The sequence below is a fragment of the Pongo abelii genome, chromosome 19 (assembly GCF_028885655.2).
Source record: "Pongo abelii isolate AG06213 chromosome 19, NHGRI_mPonAbe1-v2.0_pri, whole genome shotgun sequence".
In the NCBI taxonomy this organism is placed as follows: domain Eukaryota; kingdom Metazoa; phylum Chordata; class Mammalia; order Primates; family Hominidae; genus Pongo; species Pongo abelii.
In genome coordinates, this window is record NC_072004.2 from 66305787 (window position 1) to 66333534 (window position 27748).

The 27748-nt window shown below is 46.5% G+C and overlaps 1 protein-coding gene across 4 annotated transcripts in view; it reads left to right on the top strand.

The window, feature by feature from the left end:
• The window catches only part of FAM117A (family with sequence similarity 117 member A), a 53831-nt gene that overhangs the window by 17056 nt on the left and 9027 nt on the right, over nucleotides 1-27748 (top strand). For 2 of the 4 annotated variants that reach the window (XM_024235543.2, XM_054546596.1), the window contains exons 2-5: nucleotides 14324-14493; nucleotides 24442-24537; nucleotides 26624-26734; nucleotides 27166-27300. In XM_024235543.2, coding sequence (XP_024091311.1) covers nucleotides 14324-14493; nucleotides 24442-24537; nucleotides 26624-26734; nucleotides 27166-27300 — 512 coding nt within the window. The remainder of the gene's footprint in view (nucleotides 1-14323; nucleotides 14494-24441; nucleotides 24538-26623; nucleotides 26735-27165; nucleotides 27301-27748) is intronic. The other 2 variants (XM_054546597.1, XM_054546598.1) reach the window with 1 other exon arrangement.

Consider the following 27748-nt stretch of genomic DNA (forward strand, 5'->3'; position numbering starts at 1 on the left):
TCTTATTTACCCTTTAATAGTTGGGGAATTCTAGAACTAGAGGAGGCCCAAACTCATCTGGGTACAGTCTCCTGTCTTCAAGGGTAAATACTGAGACAGCTGGGGACGTGTAATGATCTCTTCCTGGGGCTGTTCAGAGGCAGATTCTAGCCACCCTCATTCAACCTTTTATCTATCTAGCTAGACTCCCTCTTATTCTAACTAAAGCCTTTTTACTGTCCTTCATGTTTGCACCTGCAAGGAAGACTACCAATAAATTCTAATTCTTTTTCCTTCCCCCTTGGGATCAAGCTACCCTCCGTTTAGCCATTTTTACCTCTGTCTCTGGGATCTCTCTGGTTTCTGCATTCCTTTTGAAGAGCAATCATGACAAACGGATGTTGAGGGGCCACTTGGCTGTGTATATCTGAGGTTATATCCCACTCCAGCCATGTTTCTGGACTTATAGGAAGCTCTTAATTCTGCCTATAGTCTTGGTCTTGCTCCTGGGATGACATGACACTTCTTAATTTAGTTTAGTGTCTCTTTCACTTAGTATCTTGATTCTACCTTGCATTAACTTACATCTTGTGAGTTTCAGTTCCTTTCCTCAGCCTTATCCATGCTTTTATTCCTTGCCTACCTTCAGTCCCCCAAATTAGAAGTCTAGTGACCCAGTTGAATTTGGCTATAACCTGTCAATGTTGAAATGCTAAAGGGTTTAGGTCCTTGCTGAGGAGTGATTTGAATTTGTCTTCCTAAATGAAGCCAGTATTTTTTTTTCTTACAACTTTATTTTGGAAAATTTCAAACCTACAGGAAAGTTAGAAGCACAATGTCTACCTATTTATCTTTCACCTAGACTCATTGATAACTTTTGCCATAATGGTCTCATCTCTCTTTTCTCCTTCTGTTTATGTATATGTGTGTCTAGACATACCTACATATGCACATATGTACATCCATATGCACTTTTTTGGGTGCACAATTTGACAATAAGTTGCAAATATCATGACATTTGTCACTTCATAACAGTGGCATCTCCTGAGAATAAAAACATCCTTCTCCATAATCATAATACCATCATTATACCTAATGAAATGACATCATCTATTAGGTTGGTGCAAAAGTAATTGTGGCTTTGCCAAAGGCAAAAATGGACTAGAGATGTCGTTTAGTCCATTTTCAAATTTCCCCTTGATGGCTCTTTTGTTTTTGATCAGAACCCAGCCAAAGTCCCCTTTTGGTTATGTCTGTTTTAAAAGTCTCTCAATCTGGAACTACTTCCCACTCCTGTTTCTTTGTTTTGCTGTATTTGTTTTTTGTGACTAACATTTTGAAAACATGTCAATTGTCTCTGGTTGTCCCACACTGGATTTTTCTGTTTCCTCATGGTGGTATCTAACTTGCTCCTCTATCCCCTGTATTTCCTGTAAATCGGAAGTTAGAGCTGGGGCCTGATTAGATTCAGGTTAAACATTTCTGACAAGAACATCTCATGGATAAAGCTATGTACTTCATAAAATGTTACTTTAGGAGATACATAATGCCAGAATGTCCACTGCTAGTCAGGCTCAGTTGGATCACTTGAGGTGGTATGGTAGCCCCCAAGCTATAAAAGTACACTATTCTCTTTGTAAGTGGTTTCTGGGTAATACTTTGGGATTATATAAATCTTCTGTTCCCTATGACCTTTGGCCCAGTGGTGTTGGCATCTGTTGACAGCTCTTCCTGATAGAGATACTACTCTGGGAGTTGCATAAAGCCAGTTCTGAATTAACACTAATAGATGTGAGTGTTGACATGAGCAGTTCAAAAGAAGAATAACCAAAAAATTGTCTTTTGGCCTTTGAAATCACTGGAGGGAAGGCAACAAAATGGGGCCATCAAATTCTGTCAATGTTTGTAGGTTTTTAACTTGAGTATGAGTTGCTAAAACATATACCATCAGCCCTCTGTATCTGTGGGTTCTGTATCTGTGGGTTCTACCAACTGAGTATCAAAAATACTTGGAAAAAATTGTACAGACTTATTTTTTCTTGTTTTTTTTTTTTTTTTTTTTGGACAGAGTCTCACTCTGTCTCCCAGGCTAGAGTGCAGTGATGCGATCACAGCTCACTGCAGCTTTGACTTCCTTGGCTCAAGCAATCTTCACACCTCAGCCTCCAGAGTAGCTGGGCCTACAGGCACATACCACTAAATTTAAAAATTTTTTAAATTTTTTGTGGAGATCTGGTCTCTTTATGTTGCCCAGGCTGGTCTCAAACTCCTAGGCTCAAGAGATCCTCCTGCCCCAGTCTCCCAAAGTGCTGGGATGACAGTAGTGAGCCACCATGCCTGGTTTCTTGTCATTATTTCTTAAATAATACAGTATGACAACTATTTATATAGCATTTACATTATATTAGGTATTATAAGTAATCTAGAGAGAAAGTGTGGGATTGCAGGGAGGCCGGGCAAGGTGGCTCACACCTATAATCCCAGCACTTTGGGAGGCCAAGGCAAGGAGAATCGCTTGAGCCCAGGAGTTCAAGACCAGCCTAGGCAACATAGGGAGATCCTGTCTTTACAAAAAATTTAGAAATTAGCTAGGCAAAGTAGTTCGCACCTGTTGTCCCAGCTACCCGGGAGGCTGAGGTGGGTCATGCCTGTAATCCCAGCATTTTGCAAGGCCAAGGAGGGAGAATCACTTGAGCCCAGGAGTTTGAGGTTGCAATGAACTATGATCATGCCACTGCACTCCAGCCTGGGCAACAGAGCAAAACCCCGAATCAAAAGAAAATAAATAAACAAATAATAAAGTATTTGGGAGGATGTGCATAGGTCATATGCAAATACTACGCTATTTTATATGAGGGACTTGAGCATCCATAGCTTTTGGTATCTGCAGGAGGACCTGAAACCAATCCCCCATGGATACTGAGTGATGACTGTATGCTGCTATCTGGCAGTTTGTTTTAAGTCAGGGAGAAGGCAAGCTGAATGGAGCCAAAAATAAGTCATGGTTTGTTCATAAAGCAGAAATTATTTTGATTATCCGAAAGTTATCTCTAATCCTGTTCTGATTTCCTTTTCCTTCTTTCACTTGCTTTCTACCTTCCCTCACTGGAAAAGGGACCCCCTCCCCCAACCTTTTTTTTTTTTAAGACAGGGTCTCACTGTCACCCAGGCTGGAGTGCAGTGGCACAATCATAGCTCACTGCAGCCTCAACCTCTCGGGCTCAAGCAATCCTCCCAACCTCAGCCTCCCAAGTAGCCGGGACTAACAGGCATGTCATGCCACCATGCCAGCTAATAAAAATTTTTTTCTTTTTTGTTTTTATTTTTTATTTTTTTATTTTTTTGAGACAGAGTCTCACTCTGTTGCCCAGGCTGGAGTGCAGTGGCGCGATCTCGGCTCACTGCAAGCTCCACCTCCCGGGTTCATGCCATTCTCCTGCCTCAGCCTCCCAAGTAGCTGGGACTACAGGCACCCGTCACCATGCTGAGCTAATTTTTTTGTATTTTTAGTAGAGACGGGGTTTCGCTGTGTTAGCCAGGATGGTCTCGATCTCCTGACCTCATGATCCGCCCGCCTCAGCCTCCCAAAGTGCTGGGATTACAGGCGTGAGCCACCGCGCCCGGCCTATTTTTTCTTTTTTGTGGAGGTGGAGTCTCGCTATGTTGCCCAGGCCAGTCTCAAGCTCCTGGACTCAAGTGATTCTCCTGCCTTGGCCTCCCAAAGTGCTAGACTTACTGGTAGAAGCCACCACTCCTGGCCAATCCCTGATTTTTAAATTGTTCTCTTCCTACCTTGGCCCCCGCACCATGCCCAATGGGTATACTAGTGTTCCTGAGACCCAGGTGTGATCATCCTGGTTTCTAGCAAGGGAAAGGAATAGACCCTTCCAACCCATGGAGTAGTTCCTGAACCAAGGGTGCCAGGAGGTCATGACATAGTTGAGTCTGATAACAAAACACAGGGTAGGAAATGTACTTTCAGAAATTTTCTGTTTGGGTAATAAAAGGTCTCAGTTTGCTCTATGACCTTGGAGAAATCAGTTCACCTGTCTACATAGGGATGTATCATAGGCCCTGCATCACCTTGGAAACTCAGCCCTCTCTTCCATAAGAGAATTCATGAGCTTGTGGGGGTGCACATATCCATAACAGAAATCAGAGTACAGTTTCAATCATGGTTGTCGTCTTGTAAGACTTTTTGTCTTTGAACTTCCCTAATCTTTGTTTTTCATTCACCTTACTTAAAACACTATCTAAGAGCTGACTGGGCTTCATGATTTCTTTCCTACTTGATGGGAATCAGATTCCTGTGAGAAGTGAAGATACAAAGGGTTTATGCCTGTCCTTTGAGTTTAAAACAGCCTTCCAGAAACCCATCACTCCCAAATAACCATGGAGTAAGGATTTTTTTTTAGAGATAGGGGCTAGGCTATGTGCTATTTATGCTATTCTTGCAAAGGCCATGTAGATCCCAAAGGAAAGTATGTTCCAATCAGTAACTGCTAGTGTTTTGTTTTAAGAATGTTGAAATCCTACAGAGCTCCTCTTCAGAGAATTCAGATAAAAGGTGAAAAGTTCACACCACTTCCTTTTCTTCTAACTGCAGCTTCTTAAGAATTGAACAAATGTCTAAGTAACTGCTGTCTACTCTTTTTATATACACACATAGACTTTGGGTTCACCCTTTTTCTCCTTACTGTTACAAAGAGCCAATGTATTCCTTATTTTTTTCCCACAATGACATCTCCAGAAGGGTTTCTCTTGGCCTGTCTCTCCAGCTGCCTACAGATGTGGTCTGCATCTTGGGAAGTCGGACACACAGCCAGAAATGCTTTCAGTGGCTCTCACTTAAGCTGTACACTTAAATATGGAGTCAGTAATTAATTGAGAGCCTGGCTGAGAAGTTTTTCATGTGTGTACAAATATCGTCACTCTTTTTTTCATTTGGGGTAGTCTTATTGGTAGGGATAACATGGGATATTATCATTTTTCTTCTTTCTTTCTAATGTAGTTTCTTTAGTTTCTTCTACCTGTTAAGGATAGCTATTGAAAGAAGTGTTGTTTAAAGAAGTGTTTGGAGCTCCAGATTTAATTTTTTCAGCTGGGATGGATGGGGTCTCCTTGGGCTTTCCAAGGAGGGCTTCTAACTCTTGTACAGTCATATTGGAAATTTCAGTTTCGCCACAACTTCCCCACAAAACCCACCCATCCCTAGTTAAGCAGTTAAGCAGCACTGGACCACAGGGAGCTCAGAAGACGGCCTGCCCTGTTTAATCCCAACAAATGTGCTGAAATAGAAAAATAATCCCTGTGAAGCTGCTAGGAGGAACTTCCCGTGCTTACTGCAAATCTGTTATTGGGGAAATGTTTAGAAATTCTGAATTTCTGTTTTACTCTGCTCTTCTACTCCAGATTAACATTTCCCTCTAACAGAAATGCTGTATCACAACTAGGACAGGACAGGACAGGATCTGTTCCTCCTGTGTCTAACCATGCTGCTCTGACCCTGCCTGCTTCTCCTTAAGTGAAGATCACTGACTGAAAAAAAACAGGTTGTAGAAAAGCATGTATAATATGACCTCATTTTACTAAAAATACATATGCAGGCTCGTGCATGGAGAGAGATCAGGATTGGTGAGCAAAGTGGTGATCTCTGAGTGCGGGCATGCATAGTTGGTCATTTTCAGTTTTTGTTTATCTGCATTTTCTTCTTCTAACGTGCATAGTTTCTGTTATTATAATAAGTTATTTTGTCTTTAAGGGGAGAGGTGAGATAAAAAATAAAAATAAAAAAAGCAAAAAACAGGGGAAATGAGAAGACTAGTGCTAATAATGCTTCAAGTCTTCATGCCATGAGAAAATGACTCATAACTTGTTTGTTGAACCAGCTAGTTGTTGAGTTTTTGCCATGTGTAAGATCTCATTGGCTGCCTCTCTGATTTTCCTTCTGTAGTCCTTCTTGGGTATTTTGGGATAACTACGATGGGTGGAGAGTAGCCTTGTCTTTATTTCACAGGCTTTTCTCTCCTATATCACCCCAAAGATAGTGAAATAAGTGGAGCACGCCCCCTAGATGCCCAGCCAGAACCCACTGGTCAGGGGCTCGTTTCCCCTTGTAAATTGCTAAGCCTCTACCCCACAGTCTATCTCTGGTCACGCTGAGAAGAGCAGCCACAATGCCTCAGTTCCTGCATTATCTACTGTCTTTCCTCTAATGCCATTCCTGCCCTTCTTCTAAGAGCTGTCACCCTTCTCCTTTAGGTACCTGTGGGGGAGATATGCTGGTGTGGCCAGACCTGAGCTGGTTTTCAGCAAGGGATATTGGGAATAGCAGAGACAAATTGGTGGTCCTTCTGAAGAAGCATTTCCTGGGGGAGTATCCCCTAGGGGTCGTGCCTGGTAGCCTGGCACTTAGAGATAATTTGCATCAGCCTTGCTCACTTCAATCTCATCAGCAGGTTCTTGTCTTACTCCTCCAGTGTTTATCACAGACAGATGGCTCGTAGTGAGTGCTCAAAATCTGCTTACCAGGCTGGGTGCAGTGGCTCACGCCTGTAATCCCAGCACTTTGGGAGGCCAAGGTGGGCGGATCACAAGGTCAGAAGATCAAGACCATCCTGGCTAACACGATGAAACCCCGTCTCTACTAAAAATACAAAAAATTATCTGGGCACGGTGGCGGGCGCCTGTAGTCCCAGCTACTCAGGAGGCTGAGGCAGGAGAATGGCGTGAACCCTGGAGGCTGAGCTTGCAGTGAGCCGAGATCGCGCCACTGCACTCCAGCCTGAGGGACAAGAGTGAGACTCCGTCTCAAAAAAAAAAAATCTGCTTACCAAAGGCATCAGTCTGCTGCAGTGTGCCAGGCCCATCTTTTGCTCTGGGTTCATTGTCTTATCTGCCGTTTGTGTGCCTTCCGCCATGTCGACTTTACCCCAACAGGCAGATACTTGACCTCTGGCCCTCTCCACTCATAGCTCCCTCTCTCTAAAGCCATACTAGTGTAGCATTTGTGAGACAGGACCAAGTGGCTCTGGAAGATAGCACCTAAGGCTTCTTATCTCCTGTGTGTGCTGTTTTGTTTTGTTTTTTCCATTTGCCGTTCCCCAAGAACCAAAGCATCCGCCACTGCTCAGCTGCATGGTGAAATGGCCTGGCCTGGTGCCAGGGTGCTTCACCAGGTGGTTGGGCTGTGGAGGCTGCTGCATGCGATGGGCTGATAATACCCCATGGTGCTGTAAACAGGACACTCCACCCTCCTGCAGCCACCCAGCCGGTGCCCCAACAGCCTGCTCCTTTGTCATGGCCTGTCATGATATGGGCTTCTCTTCTCTGATAGGGAAGCCTATTGTCGTATTTCCCTCCCCTATTTCCTAAATCTGAGAGGGGTACTTTCCAGAAATGAAACCAGTTCATCTTCCAACCACAAGCAACCGTTGTGACTTCTCAATGCTGCTTCTCCTTTAACAATAATCACACAAGTGCAGGGCAGAACCCGATGCCCAGATCTTTCTGGTATGCCCATGGAGGATAAACCCAAGAGCGTCTATCTCAACTAGGCTCACCTAGAAGATTTCTTAGGGGACATTCTCTATTGAGGTCAATCTCATTGGGCAGCAGAACTTAAGTGTTGACCTGAAGCTGCTGATGCTCCGGTCTGCAAGCAGCTTTGTGTTCTACCCTGCATCACTTATTCCTGGGTTAGACTGTCACTAGTAAAGGAAAGGGCTTTGACATTAAAAATGGGCATCTTCCCAGGGGCCCAGGAGAGTGTAGGCCTACGGATAGAGGGGCTAGGGTTTACTCTGCACGTCTTTGGGTAGTCTCCTCTTTCCGGACTCCTTCACCTATACCTTCAATCCTAAAGGACATTAATTGATTTGACATAATCTTCCTAACTAAGGCTTTAAAGCGTATTTGCATCTCTTCATTTCTTTATAACATCCCTCAGAGGTAACTTAGGCCAGAGGGAGAGCAAGCCCAGTGAGGTTGGGTGGCGTTGGCTGTAGTCAGACCTACCCTCCCACCTCTTAGCTCCTACTAGATATCGGGGTGGCCACGCTGCACCAGCCTGCAGCCCCTTCAAGGATGGCACGAGACATGTCATTGTCTCATTTTGGCTTTGGTTTGTGTTGCATTTGGGGGAAGTTTGACACCTTGGTTTAGCCCTTAACCAATTTTGATGTCCAAAGAAGCAGGTGCTTGCCAAACCACTTGCCAGGAGGTTTGTGAAATAAGTGGTAGTTTTTTTTAAACTATTAAAATCTAATTTTTTAAAAAAGTCCCCTCCCTTATTTCCTAGGCTTAAAGGAAATATGGTATTTTAGTCTCCTCAAAAGAGCTGGGACATGCCAAGAATTTGGAGAGTTGGGAGGGTAGTGGAGCCTTGTTAAGGGCTCTGAGACAGAAGGTAATTCTGTCATCTCATGGCCAGTGAGGCACTGTGCCAGCACCCTGCGCCAGGATGTGGCCTCTGTGGAAATAAGGCTGAGGCCCAGCTGTCTCTTCATTTAAGGAGAAGAAACTGAGGCAAGTCCTCCTGTTTGATTTAGATGTAGTAAGATCCTTGCATATCTGCCAGGGGAGAGGGAGTCAGGGGCTGCAGATTCTGGATTGGGGGTTCCTTGGTTTCTCCTCAATCCTTTCCCCTCCCTCCTTTTTTCCCCTTTTTATTTCTTTTCTGCTATTTGTGTGACATTTTTTGTATGTGGAGGAACAAGTCAGGACCCACGGAGTCCAGAGTCTTAATGGATAACTGGTCAGAGGGAGCCGGAACGAATGTAGAGTTTACCAAAATGCGTTGGTTGGATTCTCACATCACATTCCAGGAATTTGGGTGCTCCCCAGCCCTGTGAGTACTGGGAGCAAAGTACCACCTATGATTATTGTCCTAGAGATTGGATTCATTGAATAGGGTAGGATATGAAGAGTGATGGAAACTAATATAAAATGGGTTAAAGTTATCCCTAGGAGATAATAGAGTCCTTTACTTCAAGTTTCAAAGGCTTCCTCAAGAAACAAACAAAAGCAAAACAAAAAATAGGTCATTGGAGACAATAGGATTGGGCCTGCCATCTCCTCCGTTAGGTGCTAAAAAGAAGCTATTAATAAAAAAGCAATTAATCCTCCAGGTGTCTAGGCAGGTGTCCCAGAAGCCTCAGAGGGTGTCCCTGATAGAAGAGGGATGTGAGCCTCAGTGAGTAGTTGGAAGACTGATTTAAGAGGAAGGAGGCTTGGATTTAGATCTGGGACTGCTGCTGACTTACAGAGTGAAGGAGTCTAATCAGAGACTAAGCTTCTTTGTGCCTTAGTCTTCCTTAACAGTCTTTCCCTATCCCCTTTTACGGCTGACAGGAGAGTAAAAGATTACAGCACACCAAAGTACTTTGTGGGGATGGGGCAAAACTTGAAAGCACAACGTAAACACGAGATAGCTTTAGGGTCCCAGTAAGGAAAGAATCTAAAAGAGATTTTTGCAGGGACTTCAGATGAGGGCATGGGAGAAGCAGCTCCAGGAAACCTTTCTCCTCTCACTTATTCCTCAGCCTTGGAGTCCTACTCCTTTTCCTTCAAAACAGTGATGAAGCAGCCTTTAGGATTATGAGATCCTACCCCTTATGCCAATCACTCACTCGTCCATGGCCTCTTTGGTTATCTGTCATGTAATTTTGTAAATCCGCTTTCCAGAGTCCCTGCCTCGTCACTGGACTCTAATAGACAGTTTTGGAGGCCCATAGGACAGCATTTTAGCCTGAGCTGGCTGCTGATGTGGGTCAGAAGCTCCCAGAAATATCTGGATTGCTATCTTTTGATTTTAAACCCAGGTTAGGAAAATGAGTGGTTGAAATGCTGGTGTAGAGATAAAGTTGTGCCTTGAACCCAGCGTGCCTGTCACCAACTTACTAGGCAGCAAGGTTGCAGGAAGGGTAAGAAAGAGGTTGGGCCTTCCTGAGCCTCAGAGAGAGAAAAAAAGACAAGCAGCTATGGGATCTTTACTCCAAGTGGGTGTGTTGAACACGCATGCAAAGTCAGAACCCGTGGTAAAAGCAGAGCCAGTTGACCCTTCTTGTGAAGGTTTTTCAATTTTATTCAAATATTAGGTGCCTGCCAATTGCCAGCCCTATGCTTTAGACATTGTGGGGGATACACAGAGCCTGCCCTTGGCCTCAGGCTGTTTATTATCTAGGAGTTACAAATACCCTATTCCTCAAGAGAAAGTGCTCATTACTAGAAGAGTACAAAGTACTGAGGAAACAGACAATTCCAAGACATTCTTCCAGGGGATTCCAGTGGATGCAGAAGGCTTGGTGGAGTGGAGGCAGTAAAGTTGGCCCTGACAGATGAACAGATTTTAACCCTGGGCCCATGCAAAATCTCAGAGGAGGGAAGGCTTGGGACATGGGTGGGAAATGGTATGCAGTATAGTTTGAGATTTAGTGACCTTAAGGAAGAGTGAGGTATAAAGGACAGGTAAGTGGGACCAGAACATGAAGGCTTTACCTCTATCTTTGAAAGAGAGCCTTTGGGCCGGGTGCAGTGGCTCACATCTGTAATCCCAGCACTTTGGGAGGCTGAGGCGAGCAGATCACGAGGTCAGGAGATCGAGACCATGGTGAAACCCCGTCTCTACTAAAAATATAAAAAAATTAGCCGGGCATGGTGGCGGGTGCCTGTAGTCCCAGCTATTTGGGAGGCTGAGGCAGGAGAATGGCGTGAACCCGGGAGGCGGAGCTTGCAGTAAGCCGAGCTTGTGCCACTGCACTCCAGCCTGGGTGACAAAGCGAGACTCCGTCTCAAAAAAAAAAAGAAAGAGAGCCTTTGAAGAGGTTTAACCTAGGAATGTTAAGATCATTTAAAATGATGTGTTTTACGTCAATATATATTGATTTGGAAAGATGTTTATAAGGTAAAAACATATAACAAAACAATACATACAGTATAATCCCATTTTAAATTGTAAAGCATATATATACACACACACATACACACACACACAGAAGAGGTAAGACCTGTAAGTTTATATTTCTCATAACATTGGTTATTTCTGGATGTTGAGAGTTGAGGGTTTTTTTCTGTTTGTTTATATTTATATATTTCCTGACTTTTCCACAGTTCACACTTACTACTGTTGTAGTTATAAATTATTCACTTGTTTTAAATAAGCACATATACGATGGCTGAGTGAGATGATATAGAACTATGCCAGGGATTAGATAAAAACACAGAGTAAAAGTTGGCCATATAGTAACATTTTTGATATCCAAATTGGAGAGGAATCCCTCAAATGCTCAAAAATATAGGAATGGGTCGGGTGTGGTGGCTCACGCCTGTAATCCCAGCACTTTGGGAGGCCAAGGCAGGAAGATCACTTGAGCCCAGGAGTTCAAGACCAGCCTGGGCAACACAGTGAGACCCTGACTCAAAAAATAAAAAGACAAAAATACGAGAATGGCTAAGCAAACTAGTGTACATCAACCTGGAGGAATATTATACAGTCTTTTAAAATAACAAATATGTAGATTGTTAATACATGGGAAAAGGTATATGAAATAGGTGGAATCAAGCAGAACATAATATAGCACATTTCCTATTGATCACAACTATGGCAAAATGTATGTAAATGCTTCAATGAATTTGGAGAATGGAGGTAGTGTTGTTGGTGTCTTTTTTTTTTGAGACGGAATCCTGCTCTGTTGCCCAGGCTGGAGTGCAGTGGCGTGATCTCAGCTCACTGCAGCCTCTGCTTCCCGGGTTCAAGCAATTCTCCTGTCTCAGCCTCCCAAGTAGCTGGGATTACAGGTGCGCACCACCACGCCCAGCTAATTTTTGTATTTTTAGTGGAGATGAGGGTTCACCGTATTGGTCAGTTAGTGTCCTTTTTTTTATTGTAGTAAAATATATACTTACTATTTTAACCATAAAAGCTTATGTTCACTGGCATTACATACATTTACAATGTTGTGCAACCATAACCAGGGTCCATTTCCAGAACCTGAATTTCGTCATCTCAAACAGAGACTGTATATCCATTAAACAATAACTCCTACTCCCCCTGCTCCTCCTAAGCCCTTGGTAAAGTCTATTCTATTTTTTTGTCCCTATGAATTTGCCTATTCTAGATACCTCAAGAAAAACACAATATTTGTCCTTTTGTCTTGCTTACTTAACTCAGCATCATCCGTATTGTAGCGTGTGTCAGAATTGCCTTCCTTTTGAAGACTGAATAGTATTCCACAGTATGGATGTGCTGCATTTGTTTATCCATTTCTCCATTCGTGGATGCTCGGGTTGCTCCCACCTTTTGGCTATTGTGAAAGATGCTTCAAGTCCCTGCTGTCGGTTCTTTGTCGATATATACCTAGGAGTGGAATTGCTGGGTCATATGGTAATTCTATGTTTCACTTTTTGAGGAACTGCCAACCTTTTAGTGTCTTTTTTTTTCTTTTTTTTTAATTAATTAATTAATTTATTTTTTGAGACAGAGTCTCGCTCTTTCGCCCAGGCTGGACTGCAGTGGCGCTGTCTCGGCTCACTGCAAGCTCCGCTTCCCGGGTTCACGCCATTCTCCTGCCTCAGCCTCCCGAGTAGCTGGGACTACAGGCGCCCGCCACCAAGCCCGGGTAATTTTTTTGTTTGTTTTTAGAGACGGGGTTTCACCGTGTTAGCCAGGTCTCGATCTCCTGACCTCGTGATCCGCCCGCCTCGGCATCCCAAAGTGCTGGGATTACAGGTGTGAGCCACCGCGCCCGGCCCTAGTGTCTTTTTAATATAAAGTTCTTCAGGTTTATTTATACCTATAGCTCCCAGTTCTTTTTGCTGTGCTAAATACACTTGAATTATTAAGGAATTACTACAGATGTGAAAGCGTTTTGTTCTGTTTAAATGAAACAGCCTTTATAGATCTTTTTTTTTTTTTTTTTTTTTTTTGAGACAGTCTCGCTCTGTTGTCCAGGCTGGAGTGCAGTGGTGCGATCTCGGCTCACTGCAAGCCCTGCCTCCTGGGTTCACACCATTCTCCTGCCTCAGCCTCCCGAGTAGCTGGGACTACAGGTGCCTGCCACCACGCCTGGCCAATTTTTTTGTATTTTTAGTGGAGACGAGGTTTCACCATGTTAGCTAGGATGGTCTCAATCTCCTGACCTCATGATCCACCTGCCTCGGCCTCCCAAAGTGCTGGGGTTACAGGCATAAGCCACCATGCCCGGCCATAGATCTTAAGATAGTAGAGTGTTTTGAATGTGGCCATGGAAAACAGGGTCAACTTAGATGATTGCAACTTCCAAATGATTCCAGTACCCTTACATTTTATCCACAGTTTCAACTTTTACCTCCTTCTAGAAAGCTTTAACCAAAGTAAAAATAAATGAATGGATTTATTTATTTAATTTATTTTTTGAGACAGAGTCTTCCTCTGTTACCCAGGCTGGAGTGCAGTGGTGCCATCTTGGCTCACTGCAGCCTCCACCTCCCAGGTTCAACCAATTCTCATGCCTCAGCCTCCTGAGTAGCTGGGATTACAGGCACTCGCCACCACACCCAGCTAATTTTTGTATTTTTAGTAGAGACGGGGTTTCACCATGTTAGCCAGGCTGGTCTCAAACTCCTGACCTCAAGTGATCCGCCCACCTCCCAAAGTGCTGGGATTACAAGCATGAGCCACCACCACCCGGCCTATGAATGGATTTATAATTGCTTTATTTTTGTCCCATTTAGATAGAAGTCAGAGACAGAGGAGAGAACCAAAAAACTTGGATGTTTCCATAAACTAGATTCCTCAATCCTCAATAATTGAAGGTAGTTCCAGTATGTCAGCCACCGGGGTTCCCTGGGGAGCTAACCAGTCCTGAAGGAAGTATGAAGAGGAAGAGGAGGTCTTCAGTTAAGGGGATGAATTTGTGCAGTGCCTAAGCCCTACAAAGGTGCTGGAGGGAGGAAGAAGGGCAGGAGATAAAAGATGGAAGAAAATTTGTTTTTTATCCACTTAGAGTTTTATCTTTAATGATGGGAAACAGTGCTGCTCTCAGGAAACTCAGTGTGGAGATCTAGAAGTTCACGGTTCATAGTCCATTAGGAGCAGGAAAAAGATAGAGGACATTTATAAAGTAACGTCCAAGTCCAAAGTAAAATGGTATAAATTGTTTCCCATGATAAAGGCTGGCTGCGTAGGTCAGGAAAGCTCTTGTCAGACCATATGTGCTGTTTCAGGCTGCTTCAAATTTTTTTAGGACAGTGGTGGATATGAGTGAAGACGGGGCAGGCAGGCCACATCTCTTAGAAGAGGAAGGTGACTGCCACGTCTCCTTCCTCCATGCTGATGGCAAGGTGTGCGGGCTGTGTTCTCTTGCAGCCAGCGTCCCATGCTCGGTGGCCCCAGAAAAGTCAGTGTGTAGGCCTCAGCCACTTCAGGTCCGGCGTACATTCTCCCTGGACACCATCCTCAGCTCCTACCTTCTGGGCCAGTGGCCACGAGATGCTGATGGGGCCTTCACCTGCTGCACCAATGACAAGGCCACCCAGGTAATGAAGCTCTCTCCTGATGGGATAAGGGATAAGGATGGGGCGGGAGAGCTGGCTGAGGAGGCCTTTGGTCTTCCTCAAGTCATTGCGATGATTTGTCTTGGGTTTTGGTCATACATATTATCTATGTAATGTTTTATCTTCTTAAGACAGAGTTTCCTTTTGTCACCTGGGCTGGAATGCAGTGGTGCGGTCCTGGCTCACTGCAACCTCTGCCTCCCGGGTTCAGGTGATTCTCGTGCCTCATCCTCCCAAGTGGCTGGGATTACAGGTGCCTGCCACCACGCCCTGCTAATTTACCACCCTGTTTTTCTTTGTAAACTTATACAGAAATGAGTTTGCATTCCACCTGCCTGGTGGAAGAGAGAAGTCAATCTGGGTTTTTCAGTTTAGCTTTGAGTATTTGTGTCAGGGTAATCAACAGCTGACTTTAGAGTTTATTCTAGCTTTTTAAAAAAATGAGATTTAGGCCGGGTGCAGTGGCTCACGCCTATAATCTCAGCACTTTCAGAGGCCTAGGCAGGCAGATCACCTGAGGTCAAGAGTTTGAAACCAGCCTGGCTAACATGGTGAAACCCCGTCTCTACTAAAAATACAAAAATTAGCTGGGTGTGGTGGTGGGCGCCTGCAGTCCCAGCTACTCGGGAGGCTGAGGTGGGAGAATCGCTTGAACCTTGGAGGGAGAGGTTGCAGTGAGCTGAGATCGCACCATTGCATTCCATCCTGGGTGACAGAGCAAGACTCCGTCTCAAAAAAAAAAAAAAAAAAAAAAAATGAGATTTACCTTGCTAAAATTAAACCAAGGCCAACATTCTATTGAGTTTGTATTTCCCAAAGAAGTGACCAAAAAGTACGCTGAGCCAGAATAGATCCCATTGGAGCCATAGGAATGGAGTTCTCAGATAATGGAGAATTCTTCCTTGCCAGCAGCCCCGACTGGGATTTCAGTGTACCCATTCAAGGACTGGGGAGCCAGCTTCCTCTCTTTCAGTATTTTCATTAAGACAGTCTTTTCATTAAGAATCCCAGGCTTGGAAAGAATCTCTGCAGATCATCCAGTTCATTTATCAATTTTTGGATAAGCTAGCATCGGCCTGAGCACGAACGTATCTCATATGTGAAATTATACAGACATTTCTTAATCTGATTCAGGACTTCATTCTTAGCAGCTAAGTTGTTAAGAGTCAAATCTCCCTTTTGATGCAGTTTAAACGCACTCTTGTTCATCTTCAGAGCAAATGAGTTATTTCGAGATAGGCAGAAACAGGGTGGCTAGGACATGAGGGTCCGAGTCAGCCCTTCACCCTGGGGGACATCGGGCAAGTCAGCTATTCCTTTGCAAACTGGGTGGAGAGTGGCTGGTCTGCCTCTGTGTAGGTGGCATGATGGCCAAATGACACGTGAAAGTGCTTGGTACCTCTTTTGACCACATCATGTCAGTTTCTTTCCTTTATTTATTTTGTTAATGCGATCCATTTTCAAATGTTGTTAGTGAATGTTTGAATGCCCAGTACTGTTCTTGGCATGTTGGAATGAAGAATAAGGAAATGAGGACAAGATTTGGCCTCCATGAGTCTGGATTCCAGTTCTATGAGGGCCAGTAAACAGACAGCCAAGGGATGAGATGGAGCCAAATATCTGGCAAAATTTAAAAAAGGGGAATTCTCATGGGAATACCCCACCTTGAATCAACAAGAATTTGCTGCAGTTAAAATCATGGCCCTCTTTGGATCTACAAATAGACTGTGAAAGGAGAATACCCTCCAGGAAGGAGAGAGAGTAGGCTTCCTTCCTGGGAGCCCTGGGCACTGCCATTCCCTTTATCCTTTGGAAAAGGCAAGTAGGATAAATTATGCTTCCTCCTCACAGGCCTGGGAGCACACATAACTTTGTCTTTTGATGGGAGTGCTTAGTTCAAATATGTTTGTAGTCAAGGAGGGCTTCTTGGAGGAACAGGACTTGAGATTCCTTTGAGTGTGTAAGCTCATTATTGCATCCCTGTTTGTCAGATGGCAGGCTTCTGTGTAGCCCACCTATTTCTGACTCTGTCATTTCCTGCTTTCAGCCTTCTAGGAAGTCACCATCCCACTCCTCAGATAGCTTTCTCTTTGTCAACTGAAGGCAGGGTTGGCCTCAGATGTTCCCTGGCTGGGTTTAGAGGCATGGGCCCTAGGCTGTGTGTTTTTGCTCAGGCTCCAGCTGCAGGCCAGATCTTTTATATAACAAGTCTGGGCTTCTTGCCACAGCAAGACAGAGGTCAGCGATGAGCCTCCGTGGGTCTGGCAAGGCCAAGCCATGCAGCTTTCCTCTTTCCCTGGGATGGGCTCCAGCCCTCGAGGAACTCTTAGCAACCTGTCAATATTGTGGCCGCAGTCAGGAGGTGGAGAATGCTGATCAACCTAGGCATCCAAACCAAAATATGCACTTTACTCATCTTTCATTCCTGGTCTTCTGGGAATTTGCTGCTTCTAGGTTTTGGGCTCCATTCAAATTCCTGCTTAAGCCCCCTGGCCTGGTCCAAGCTACCCTCTTCAACACTAGTATTACACTGTGGAGGTCTGAGGCTCACCTGACATATTCCTAAGTAACTGGTGTTCCTTTCCTATTGAGTACTAGGATATCACCCAGAAAGGACTGGAGAGGAAGGAGAGGTTTGACTGGGAAGGTATGAAGGTGTCTGGAGAGGGGAAGAGGGAAGGGAGGGTGGCAGGATCTACCAAAGTCCTTGAAAGCTTTCAAGCTGTTAAAAATGGACTAATACAGCCAGGCACGGTGGCTCACACCTGTAATCCCAGCACTTTGGGAGGCCGAGGTGGGCGGATCACGAGGTCAGGAGATCAAGACCATCCTGGCCAACATGGTGAAACTCCATCTCTACTAAAAATACAAAAATTAGCTGGGCATGGTGGCTCACGTCTGTAGTCCCAGCTACTTGGGAGGCTGAGACAGGAGAATCGCTTGAACCCGGGAGGCAGAGGTTGCAATAAACTGAGATCATGCCACTGCACTCCAGCCTGGCAACAGAGTGAGACTCTGTGTCAAAAAAAAAAAAAAGACTAATGCCAGAACCTTTTCCCAATTGCCTTAAGCTGGGGGTGGGGCTGTTCCTACCCCGTCCTTACCTTTTGCCCTTTCTCTTCTAGTCATGGTTATGTAGTAGTTATTTTCTGCGGCATCCTCCCTCACTGGTGGGCACTCACTACTACTGTCCTACTTGCCTAACCTCCCTCCACCAAGAGCCAGCAGCCCTGGCATTCCCAGGGCATGCCTTCCAGTGAGGTCAGCAGCTGCAGTTATGGTTCAGGCTAAGCAGCTCCTTCCTCTGAATCCCTGAGAGGAGACCAGGGCCCTGCCCATTGCAAGCCAGCTTCAGATATAGGCAGCAAGCCTGGGACACCTGCTGTCTAGATAGCCGGGCATGCTATCTTGAGGCTTCTTCACAGAGTAGAAGATGGAGCGAAAAGTTCTCAGTTCTTGAATATAGCCCAGTAGTGCCAACAATCTCATCCTAGTATCTCCTTCCTCGTTGTGTTTTAAACTCTTAGGTGGTTACAAAGGATTGTCCTCAGGCCATTTACAGTCAGACATGGAGAACTGGGTTACCTAAATATTTGGGGCAAGGAAAGAGGAAGGGTGTGGGATATATGTTATTTGTGATATTGGTTGTTTTTGGGAGGAGGATGTGTGAACATGGTAATTGAGGAAGAAGTGCTTCGGAGATGCTGCATGTTTTGAGCGGTGGGAGAGATGACCAGGCCAGTTGGTAAACTAGAGCTGGCCACCGATTGCTTTGTGTTGGCCACTCCTAGTGGCTGGGCCCAGGCCAGGGTGGGTGAGAGCAGTACATGCCGGTGGCTGCAGTTACCCCTCTCCCTTCTTGCTGTGCAAACCTTTGAGTCTTCGTGTACTTTTCTGGAGGGAGGAAGTGGTCTCATCACAGCTGGAATGACTGTTTGAGCAAAGTTCCCCTGTTGGTCTCATCCTGCTGACGGACAGGACTCTGGGTACCTGTGCTGCCTAGCCCAGCCCCCCATTCTACTCATTCCCAGCCCCATTCCCTCTGCATTCCCCAGGTAAGGTGGGGAAGCTTCTATGATAGGATATTTTTTTCTTTAGCCCCTACTTACCCTTTAGAAAAAAAAAAAAGCTTCAGTCTTGACAAACCACATGGAGTGTGAGGAAGGCCAGAGGTGAAGGTGGGCATGCTCACTGGGAAGACTTCTCTTCCTGTGTCTTTCCCCTACCTGTGTACTATCCTCCCTGTTTTCCCAAGCCAGTGCCCCAACAGTGATGACACACAATTCAGTCTGACCATCATGGACCTTTTAAAAATGTTTTTCTTTGTGGGTGTGGGGGCCTGGGCACACTGCCTGTTTTCCAGATTGGCGATCAGGACCAGTTGTTCAGCATAGTTTGACAACAGTACCGAACATTTGAAAATGGGGCCATGTTGGAAAATCTGAGGGTTGCATAGTCACGGTAGGGCCAGAGATGGTGGCCTTGGCCACTTGCAGCCAGTTTTCAGTGCTGACCAGAAGACCACCCTCAGAGCCTTTTCTGGCCTTTTTGTTTGGCCACAGACCTAAGGGACTGATTCCCTGCAGAATTTCAGTTGAACACGTGGTCCTGATGGTCCACACCAGGCCAGGCACCATGCTGCTTGACGGTCCCGTGCAGGGATAGTGGGTTACGTTCCCAGGGCCTAGCCCAGCTCCATACATGGAGCTTACTCAGGTGCCAAGGTCACTGGAGACTGTGAGGGCCAGGACTTTCCTGCCTGTGGTCATGGAGTCTAGGTAGAAACTTTTGGGCTGGAGGCTGAGAGATTCCAGTTTGGAAGGTTTTCAGCTTCATCCTGCCCCTCCTTCTCATTATATTAGATGGCTCTTTGAGAAACTGTCCTCCACCCCCATGCCCAGCTGTCCTTCCACATGTTGCTCTGGGATCTCAATCCCAGGCAAGGCTTCCTTGGTCTGGCCACGTCCAGTTTTGCATAACCTAAGTATCATCTGCACAGCTGGCCCATGCCACTCATGGTCAGAAGCTACCCTACTTGTCCCTCAGCTGCTCACCCTGGGCCAGGGTGTCAAATCTGTTCCAGTGCATGACTCCCCCTGACAAACAACTTTTTGTTCTTTTTCTTTTTGGAGACAGAGTCTCGCCCTGTCGCCCAAGCTGGAGTGCAGTGGCTCGATTTTGGCTCACTGCAACCTCTGCCTCCCAGCTTTAAGCAATTCTCCTGCCTCAGCCTCCCAAGTAGCTGGGATTACAGGCATGTGCAACCATGCCCGGCCAATTGTTTTGTATTTTTAGTAGAGACGGGGTTTCACCATGTTGACCAGGCTGGTCTTGAACTCCTGACCTCAAGTGATCTGAACGGCCCGCTTCAGCCTCCCAAAGTGCTGGGATTACAGGCATGAGTCACTGCGCCTGGAGACAAACATGACTTTTTGGTCTGCTGAGCTCCAGCTCTACCCCGCTTCCAAAGGGTCATCTAGAATGACTTAGCAGCATGGTGTGACCCCTGTTGTGGCCAGAGGTTAGTTTTTTCTTTTTCTTTTTTCTTTTTTTTTTTTCTTTTGAGACAGGGTCTCGCTCTGTTGCCCAGGCTGGAGTGCAGTGGTATTATCATGACTCACTGCAGCCTCGAACTCTGGGCGCAAGTGGTCCTCCTGCCTCAGCCTCCGTAGTAGCTAGGACGACAGATACACACCACCATAACTGGATAATTTAAAATTATTTCTTTTATAGAGATAGGGTCTCACTATGTTGACCAGGCTGGTTTTGAACTCCTGGCCTCAAGGAATCCTCCTGCCTTGGCCTCCCAAGGTGCTGGGATTACAGGCATGAGCCACTGCACCTGGCCAGGTTAGCTTTTTGAAGGGGAGCTTTTCTTACCTGTGACTCTATGGTGAGACTCAGAAGAGGAGTCCTATCCAACCTTGGACACGGTCCCCACTCTGGGTACTCCCAGTTTAGGAGGGACTATAGTCAACACCTGTGTACACTCCTGCCTTGAGAATACTCGATGTCGGGTGGGCGCAGTGGCTAATGCCTGTAATCTCAGCACTTTAGGAGGCTGAGGCGGGCAGATCACCTTAGGTCAGGAGTTCGAGACCAGTCTGACCAACATGGTGAAACCCCATCTCTACTACAAATACAAAATTAGTCAGGCGTGGTAGCACATGCCTGTAATCCCAGCTACTTGGGAGGCTGAGGCAGGATAATCGCTTGAACCCGTGAGGCAGAGGTTTCAGTGAGCCAAGATCGCGCCATTGCACACCAGCCTGGGCAACAAGAGTGAAACTCCCATTTCAAAAAAAAAAAAAGAATACTCAATGTCAGCATGTCAACAACTTCAAACACAGGATAACCTACTGCATTAGGTTTCTGAGGCTGCTTTAACAAATTACCTCAAACTTAGTGGCTTAACACCACAGAAATGTATTATTTCACAGTTCTGGAGACCAGAAGTCCAAGTTCTGTTTCACTGGGCTGAGATCAAGGTGTTGGCAGGGCCATTCTCTCCCAGGAGGCTCCTGGGGAGAGTCTGTTCCTTGCACTTCTAGCTTCTGGTGGCTGCTGGCACTCCTTGGCTTGCAGCCACATCACTCAAGTCTCTGCCTCTGTGGTCATATCGCTTTATCCTCTTCAGTGTGCATACATCTAATCTCCCTCTGCCTCTTTCTTATTTAAGGACATTTGTAATGGTATTTAGGGTCCACCCAGATAATCTTGGATAATCTCAAGATCCTTAATACATCTGCAAAAACTTTACTATACAAGGTAACATTTATAGGTTCCTCAACTTTGAGGAGCCGTTTTTTTAACCTGTCACTGCATCTCCTGACACACTCTGCTCCAGCCACACTGGCCTCTTTATCATTCTCAAACATGCCAGGCTCATTGCCACCACAGGGCCTTTGCACTGTCTGTTCCCTCTGTCTGGATTACTCTTACCTCAGATACCCACATGACTCACTCCCTCACCTCCTTCGTGTTTTTATTCAGATGTTACTTTTTCATTGGGGGCCTCCCTGACATCTCCAATTGTATCCCCCACCCAGCATTCCTATCCTTTTTCTTTGGTGTATTTTTCTCCTTGGCACTTATCACTGTTTAAACTGTCTCCCCAATAAGAACATAAACTCAGACGGGACAAGTATTTGTGTTGTTTTGTACATGGTTGTATGGCCAGTGCCTGAAACAGTACCGGGCACACAGTGTACATTCAGCCACTATTTGTTGATTGCACGAATTATGTACACTCAGAGCCCATCTGCAAGGAGGAGACACAGAGCAGAAGAGCAGTCAGCCTGAGGCAGACAAGTTAGGAAAGGCTCCCTGACAAAAAGAATGGGAATAGTTGGCCGGGCAGGCCGTCTTAGATTGGGAGACCAGGCTTGGAGGTTGGGGGTAAGGTAAGAAAAAGGAGAGGGAAATGGGTTTGCTTGGGAGGACAGAGAGCCAAAGATGGAGCGCCCGTGGGATGAAGGGTCAGATGGTGAATTCTATGGCCAGGGGTTGGGTGTTGACACAAAGGAATGGCCTTAGTAGTATAGTCTACACAGAGAAGGCAGTGGTTGGTGGAAGACGTTGCAGAGCGGAGAGAGGTGGGGTCCCTTGGATTGAGAGAGGAGATGACCCTAGCTGCTATGATTTTCCCCTTTCTTTTTCTTTTCTTTTTTTTCTTTTTTCTTTCTTTCTTTCTTTTTTTTTTTTTTTCTTGAGACAGTCTTGCTCTGTCACCCAGGCTTGGAGTGCAGTGGTGCAATCTCAGCTCACTGCAACCTCTATCTCTTCAGTTCAAGCAATTCTCGTGCCTCAGCCACCTGAATAGCTGGGATTACAGGTGCCCAGTTAATTTTTCTATTTTTAGTAGAGACGGGGTTTCACCATGTTTGCCAGGCTGGTCTCGAACTCTTGACCTCAAGTGATCCACCCGCCTCAGTCTCCCAAAGTGTTGGGATTACAGGCATGAGCCACCACCCCCAGCCTCACATCCTTTTTAAGTCCTGTGCTAGCCTGCATTTCTCTTTCCACCCTCTCGCATATCCCAGAAGAAAGGTACTTGAAGAGTTTGCAAGAGATATTAGTAGTACCTGTGGCAGCCTGAATGTGGCTGTTTTTTCCTCTGTGTTACCACCCACCTGTGAGTACAGTATCTTCCCTGAGGTAGGGAAATGGGCAGAACGGTCCCTTTAGTTTTGTCATCCCTCTACAGCCTCTGCCACCTTCCAGGGACAACAGGTTTGCGTGGGGGGTGCGGGGCCCAGCTTTGATTAGCAGAGGTAGTCATCTTTAGAGTTGGTCCTGGAGCCTTGAGGAGAGGATCCTTTGTGTGTCTGCTGGGTCAAGGTGGCTGGGAGAGATGGGCTTCCTCACTTTTCAGTGCATGCAACAGCCTTTTCTGAGGCTTTGTCTGGTAGCACCCTGGTTTAGAGAGACATGGGCATTTGGAAGTAGCTTTCCATATACTGACAGAGCCAGTATATGGCTTTAGGGTTTATGCTGAAGATTTGGGCCTGAAGGATGTGCTGTCTGCCCTTTTCCTAAAGAAGGGAATTGTGGGGAAATGGATCTCTGGATGCTTTATTTAGCATTTGTAGATTCCTCTGTTACCTATTTACTCGTGATGCTCATCAGAACAAGAAAATTAGGGCAGTTGTCTCACCCTGGCTATGTTGCATGGCCCAGTAAAGGTGCTGATCCATGAGCAGCTGGGAGAAGGAAGAGCCAGGGAGCCCCAATCCCCAGTGGCCCCTCTCCACTGCAGCTGTCACATACGGCCGGCCGTCTGCTCTCACAAGCTTGCTCAGACTCCCCCGCCGAGCTCCTCTTAGCAGCTGTTGGGTGGCGAGTAGTTGGGTTTTTTTCCCCGTCCTCCCCCTTTTCTGTTTGCAACAACCTCTCGGGGGAGGTCAGCAGATCTCTTGGAGGAGACAGTTCCCAGGCCCTCATGTTTTTGGCAGCCTGTGCTTGTGCACAGAAGTTAGAGAGAAACTGGTTCCACTGGAGCGTTCCCCCTTGGGCCCCTCCCTTGGAATGGAAGTAGGGATACTGGTGGTGGGGAGGGATCTGGGCCTCTTTGGCTTCATGCTTAGAGCCAACAGCTTCCTCCCTTGGGTCGGGGCTCAGGAAGTAGTCCTGCAGCTCTCCCTTTCTCCATCTTGGACACTCTGTCTTTGGTGCAGCAAGGGAGAGGAGATGCAGACTGAGGGCCCTGTTTTTATGAGGGCTGGGCAGGCCCGGGAGGAAAAAGAGTGATAAGGCCAAGAGGAATCAGGAATCAGGGCTGGATTCAGAACTGTGGCTCTCTCCTTTCTGAAAATGTCTCCTTCCTGCTTATTTGCAGCGGGGGCGGTGGTCAGGGGAGCAACACTTTATTCCATGTGCAGGGAAAAATGAAGCACTGCACCATACAGGAGTCCCCTGCTTTGGTCAGGGGACTATGTTGACCTTTTTCCTGTTTTACCGGTTAATAATCCCTTAATGCACTCCTATATATTAACTTGTTTTTATTAGGCTCCCAGGAGCCTGGGCCTGTGCTAGACATGTAGAGGGCGAGAGAATAGAGTGCCAGTGATTCCCTGAGCCTGAGCCTATATTCTCTTGGAGCTGGTTGGGATAGGAGTGGCAATACTTGTCCTCACCACTGAGGATCAGCTGGAATAACTGGGATATCATACATGTATAGCACTCAGAAAAGAGTAAAGAGGAGGTTGGCCCTGTTGGGTCATCAGGGAACGTTTGCTGGAGGACATTAACTGGGAAGGAAGGAGTGCAGGTGGAGAAGCCTGAAGAAGAACACCGACTAGGAGTGTTCAGAGGTTGATGAGCAGAGAGAAGGGCTCAAAGAGCCATCACCTCTACCCAGAAAACAGTGTGCCTGTTCCCCAGTGCCTGCCAAAGAAGCTGCTCTGTCTCACTGTGTTTCTCTCCCTGCAGACACCCCTGTCCTGGCAAGAGCTAGAAGGTGAGCGTGCCAGCTTCTGTGCACACAAGCGCTCAGCATCCTGGGGCAGCACAGACCACCGAAAAGAGGTAGCTACCCACTTTGACTCCCTGCCTAGGGTAGCGGCTTCTTCTCGATCCCCTAGTACCATGCAATGCATCTGCTCCACGGAGGAGTCACACTGCTCACCTCTCCTATCTTGACCTGGCCTTTTCCTGATGAGATGGCTCCTTCCTAGCTGACTCCCACTCTCCAAGTGGCCAGGTCTTAGGAGCCCAGACCCTCCTGCTAGGCAGGGGCTTGGCCAGAGGCTGCTAGTGCCTTTCAGCAGCAAGCACAGGGCTGGAGCCACCATTGTTCTTTGGGGTTGGATCCAGATAAGCAGCTCAGAGACTGGAGGAAGACAGGGAGGGAGTTCCTGGGAATTAGGAGCTCCCAGCCTCATTTCCTTCTTAACTACTCATCTAGGTTTTTGTTTGTTTGTTTTTTTGTTTTTGGAAACAGAGTCTCATTCTACTGGCCGGGCTGGAGTACAGTGGCATGATCTCGGCTCACTGCAACTTCCGCCTCCTGGGTTCAAGCAATTCTCCTGCCTCAGCCTCCTAAGTAGCTTATATTACAGGCACCCACCACCACACCCACCTAATTTTTGTTTTTTTTTTTTTTTTTTTTAGTAGAGATGGGTTTCACCATGTTGGCCAGGGTGGTCCTGAACTCCTGACCTCAGGTGATCTGCAAGCTTCAGCATCCCAAAGTGCTGGGATTACAGGCGTGAGCCACCACGCCCAGCCCTAGCCTTATTTTCAAAAGAAGAGAAAAATAACGAAATGTTCCCAAACACTTTTTCCTGGCCCTCCCTCTCCCTCAGAAGTGCTCAAGTCATTGAGGTTAAGGGGAGAAAGCCGTAGGTTGGAATATTCCAGGGCTCCCCATCAGCTCCTCCTGACATGCTGTGTGGCAGCTTCTGAGAGGGTCAACTCGATAGGACTCACCCTGCACCCCTTTACAAGAGGAAGTTGCTTCTGCCCTCTATTGCTGAGAACAATGAGAAAATATGAAGTGAATATGTTGAGAGCTTAAGACAAGGGGGAAATAAAAAATATTTAAACTTTTCAATGGTCAGAGTAAACAAGTTATTCACACTAAGAATGGGGAGATGTGGTATGAGTGACCCACAATAGCACATCGGAAAGCTCTTTCTTCTTGGCTCTAGTCATAAATTTTATGGCTGTGGGCAGCAGATCTACTCTCTGAATTCCATTTCATTTAGGCTTATATTTAAATAGCTCTTCATCCCCTGAGCATTTTCCAGTTGAGGGCAAGAAGGTCCAGAATTGCACATGTGATGGGATAATATTCAAAATAGTTGATGATAATCTGTAATAATCTCAGGATATGAAAGTCAAGACGAAATCCAATATTCCCTTCTTGAGTGTCTATCCCTGTTCCTAGTGTAGTCTACTTTAAACAAGGGAGAATATCCCCATCCTTCCTGGTCTCAGGGCCTTTGAGATCGTTGTGAATGTACTCTGAATGTCCTTAGCATTCAGAAACATCATCTTCCATTGCTATTTATAGAGGGGTAGGGCTGGGCGCAGTGCCTCATGCCTGTAATCCCAGGACTTTGGGAGGCTGAGGCGGGTGGATCACGAGGTAAGGAGTTCAAGACCAGCCTGGCCAAGATGGTGAAACCCCATCTCTATTAAAAATACAAAAATTAGCTGGGGGTGGTGGTGGGAGCCTGTAATCGCAGCTACTCAGGAGGCTGAGGCAGAGAATTGCTTGAACCTGGTGGAGGTTGCAGTGAGCCGAGACCGCGCCATTGCACTCCAGCCTGGGTGACAGAGCGAGACTCAGTCTCAAAAAAAACAAACAAAAAAAGAGGGGTAGTCCATGCCTTTGGAATCTGTAAAAGACAAAATGATGGTTTCCATGTTGTATGTTTTTAATTTTTTGGAATCCAATCCATCTAGTTAAGTGAGGTATCCAACTCGTCTGAGGAACAGATCATCACAGTTTCAACACCATTGAGCTATTTTGAGATGGAAGATTAACTTCCATCCTCCTTGTATATATCTTCATGGGCCTCTGGCAGGAGCCACTCCTTGGAAGAGGGACCCAGTGCACTTTGGCTTTCCTTAATCTGCCTCTGTCTTCCTCTCTCTGGGCTGCTAGATTTCCAAGTTGAAGCAACAACTGCAGAGGACGAAGCTGAGCCGCAGTGGGAAAGAGAAGGAGCGAGGTTCCCCACTCCCAGGGGACCATGCAGTGCGGGGAGCACTGAGGGTATGTTTTCTCCCCCAGCCCTCTCCCCTTTGTTCTCCTCCATGCAGGCCTCCCTACATGGGCAGAGGTTTCCTGGGTCTTGGAGCTGCCGAGCCCCCTACCACACTGCATGCTTTGTGAAGTTTTAGTCCAAACTTGGTCTTGCTGTGTGATATTGGAAGGGCTTCTTGCAGTTCTGAATCTCCCTCTCTTCTACCCCTATCCCCATATAATTGAGGCAATGACTCTACAGCACACAGTAGACTCTGCAAAGCTCAAACTTTTGGAGAAAACTGCCCTGAGTGGACCTATTGCAATCTGTAACTGTCCCCAAATCACCCTTCATTCACTCAGTTCTGCTGTGTGGACATGACCATTACCACTGGTCAGAATGAATGACTGTCTAGGCCTGGTGGGGCTGTGTGTGATTTTGTCATTTGCCTCTTCCTCAGGCGTCCCCTCCCAGCTTCCCCTCAGGGTCCCCTGTCTTGCGACTCAGCCCCTGCCTGCACAGGAGCCTGGAAGGGCTCAACCAAGAGCTGGAGGAGGTGTTTGTGAAGGAGCAGGGAGAAGAGGAGCTGCTGAGGGTGAGTGGCGGCTGCACCCTGAGTGCAACCACAGTCCGTGCCTCACTTGGCCTGGGCGAGGGGAACTGGGAGTCCTGCTCTCTGGGTCCTCACAGGCTATGGCTACACAAACAGCAGCATACAAACACCAGCCTGCAAAAGGAATGCAAATAGAGTTTATTAGTCTCAAATGGCCTTAACCCATGTCACTAGGGCAGGCTTTGTGGTGGTGAGTACAAAGACAGGGGGCAAGGATTGGCAGAGAGGAGGCCCCCCCACTGGGAGGAACAGACAGGGGTCATCTTCAGCCAAACTGCCGGTTGTCACTGTTCCCTGTGTGCTCGGCACCGGGCACCTCAGTGCCTGCTGCTCCCTGCCCCTTCTCCATCTCTACCTGGTAATACGCATGCCTCCTTCATGCCAAGCTGCTCCTATGCAGCCTTCTCCCCGACTCCACTCCCAGGCAGAA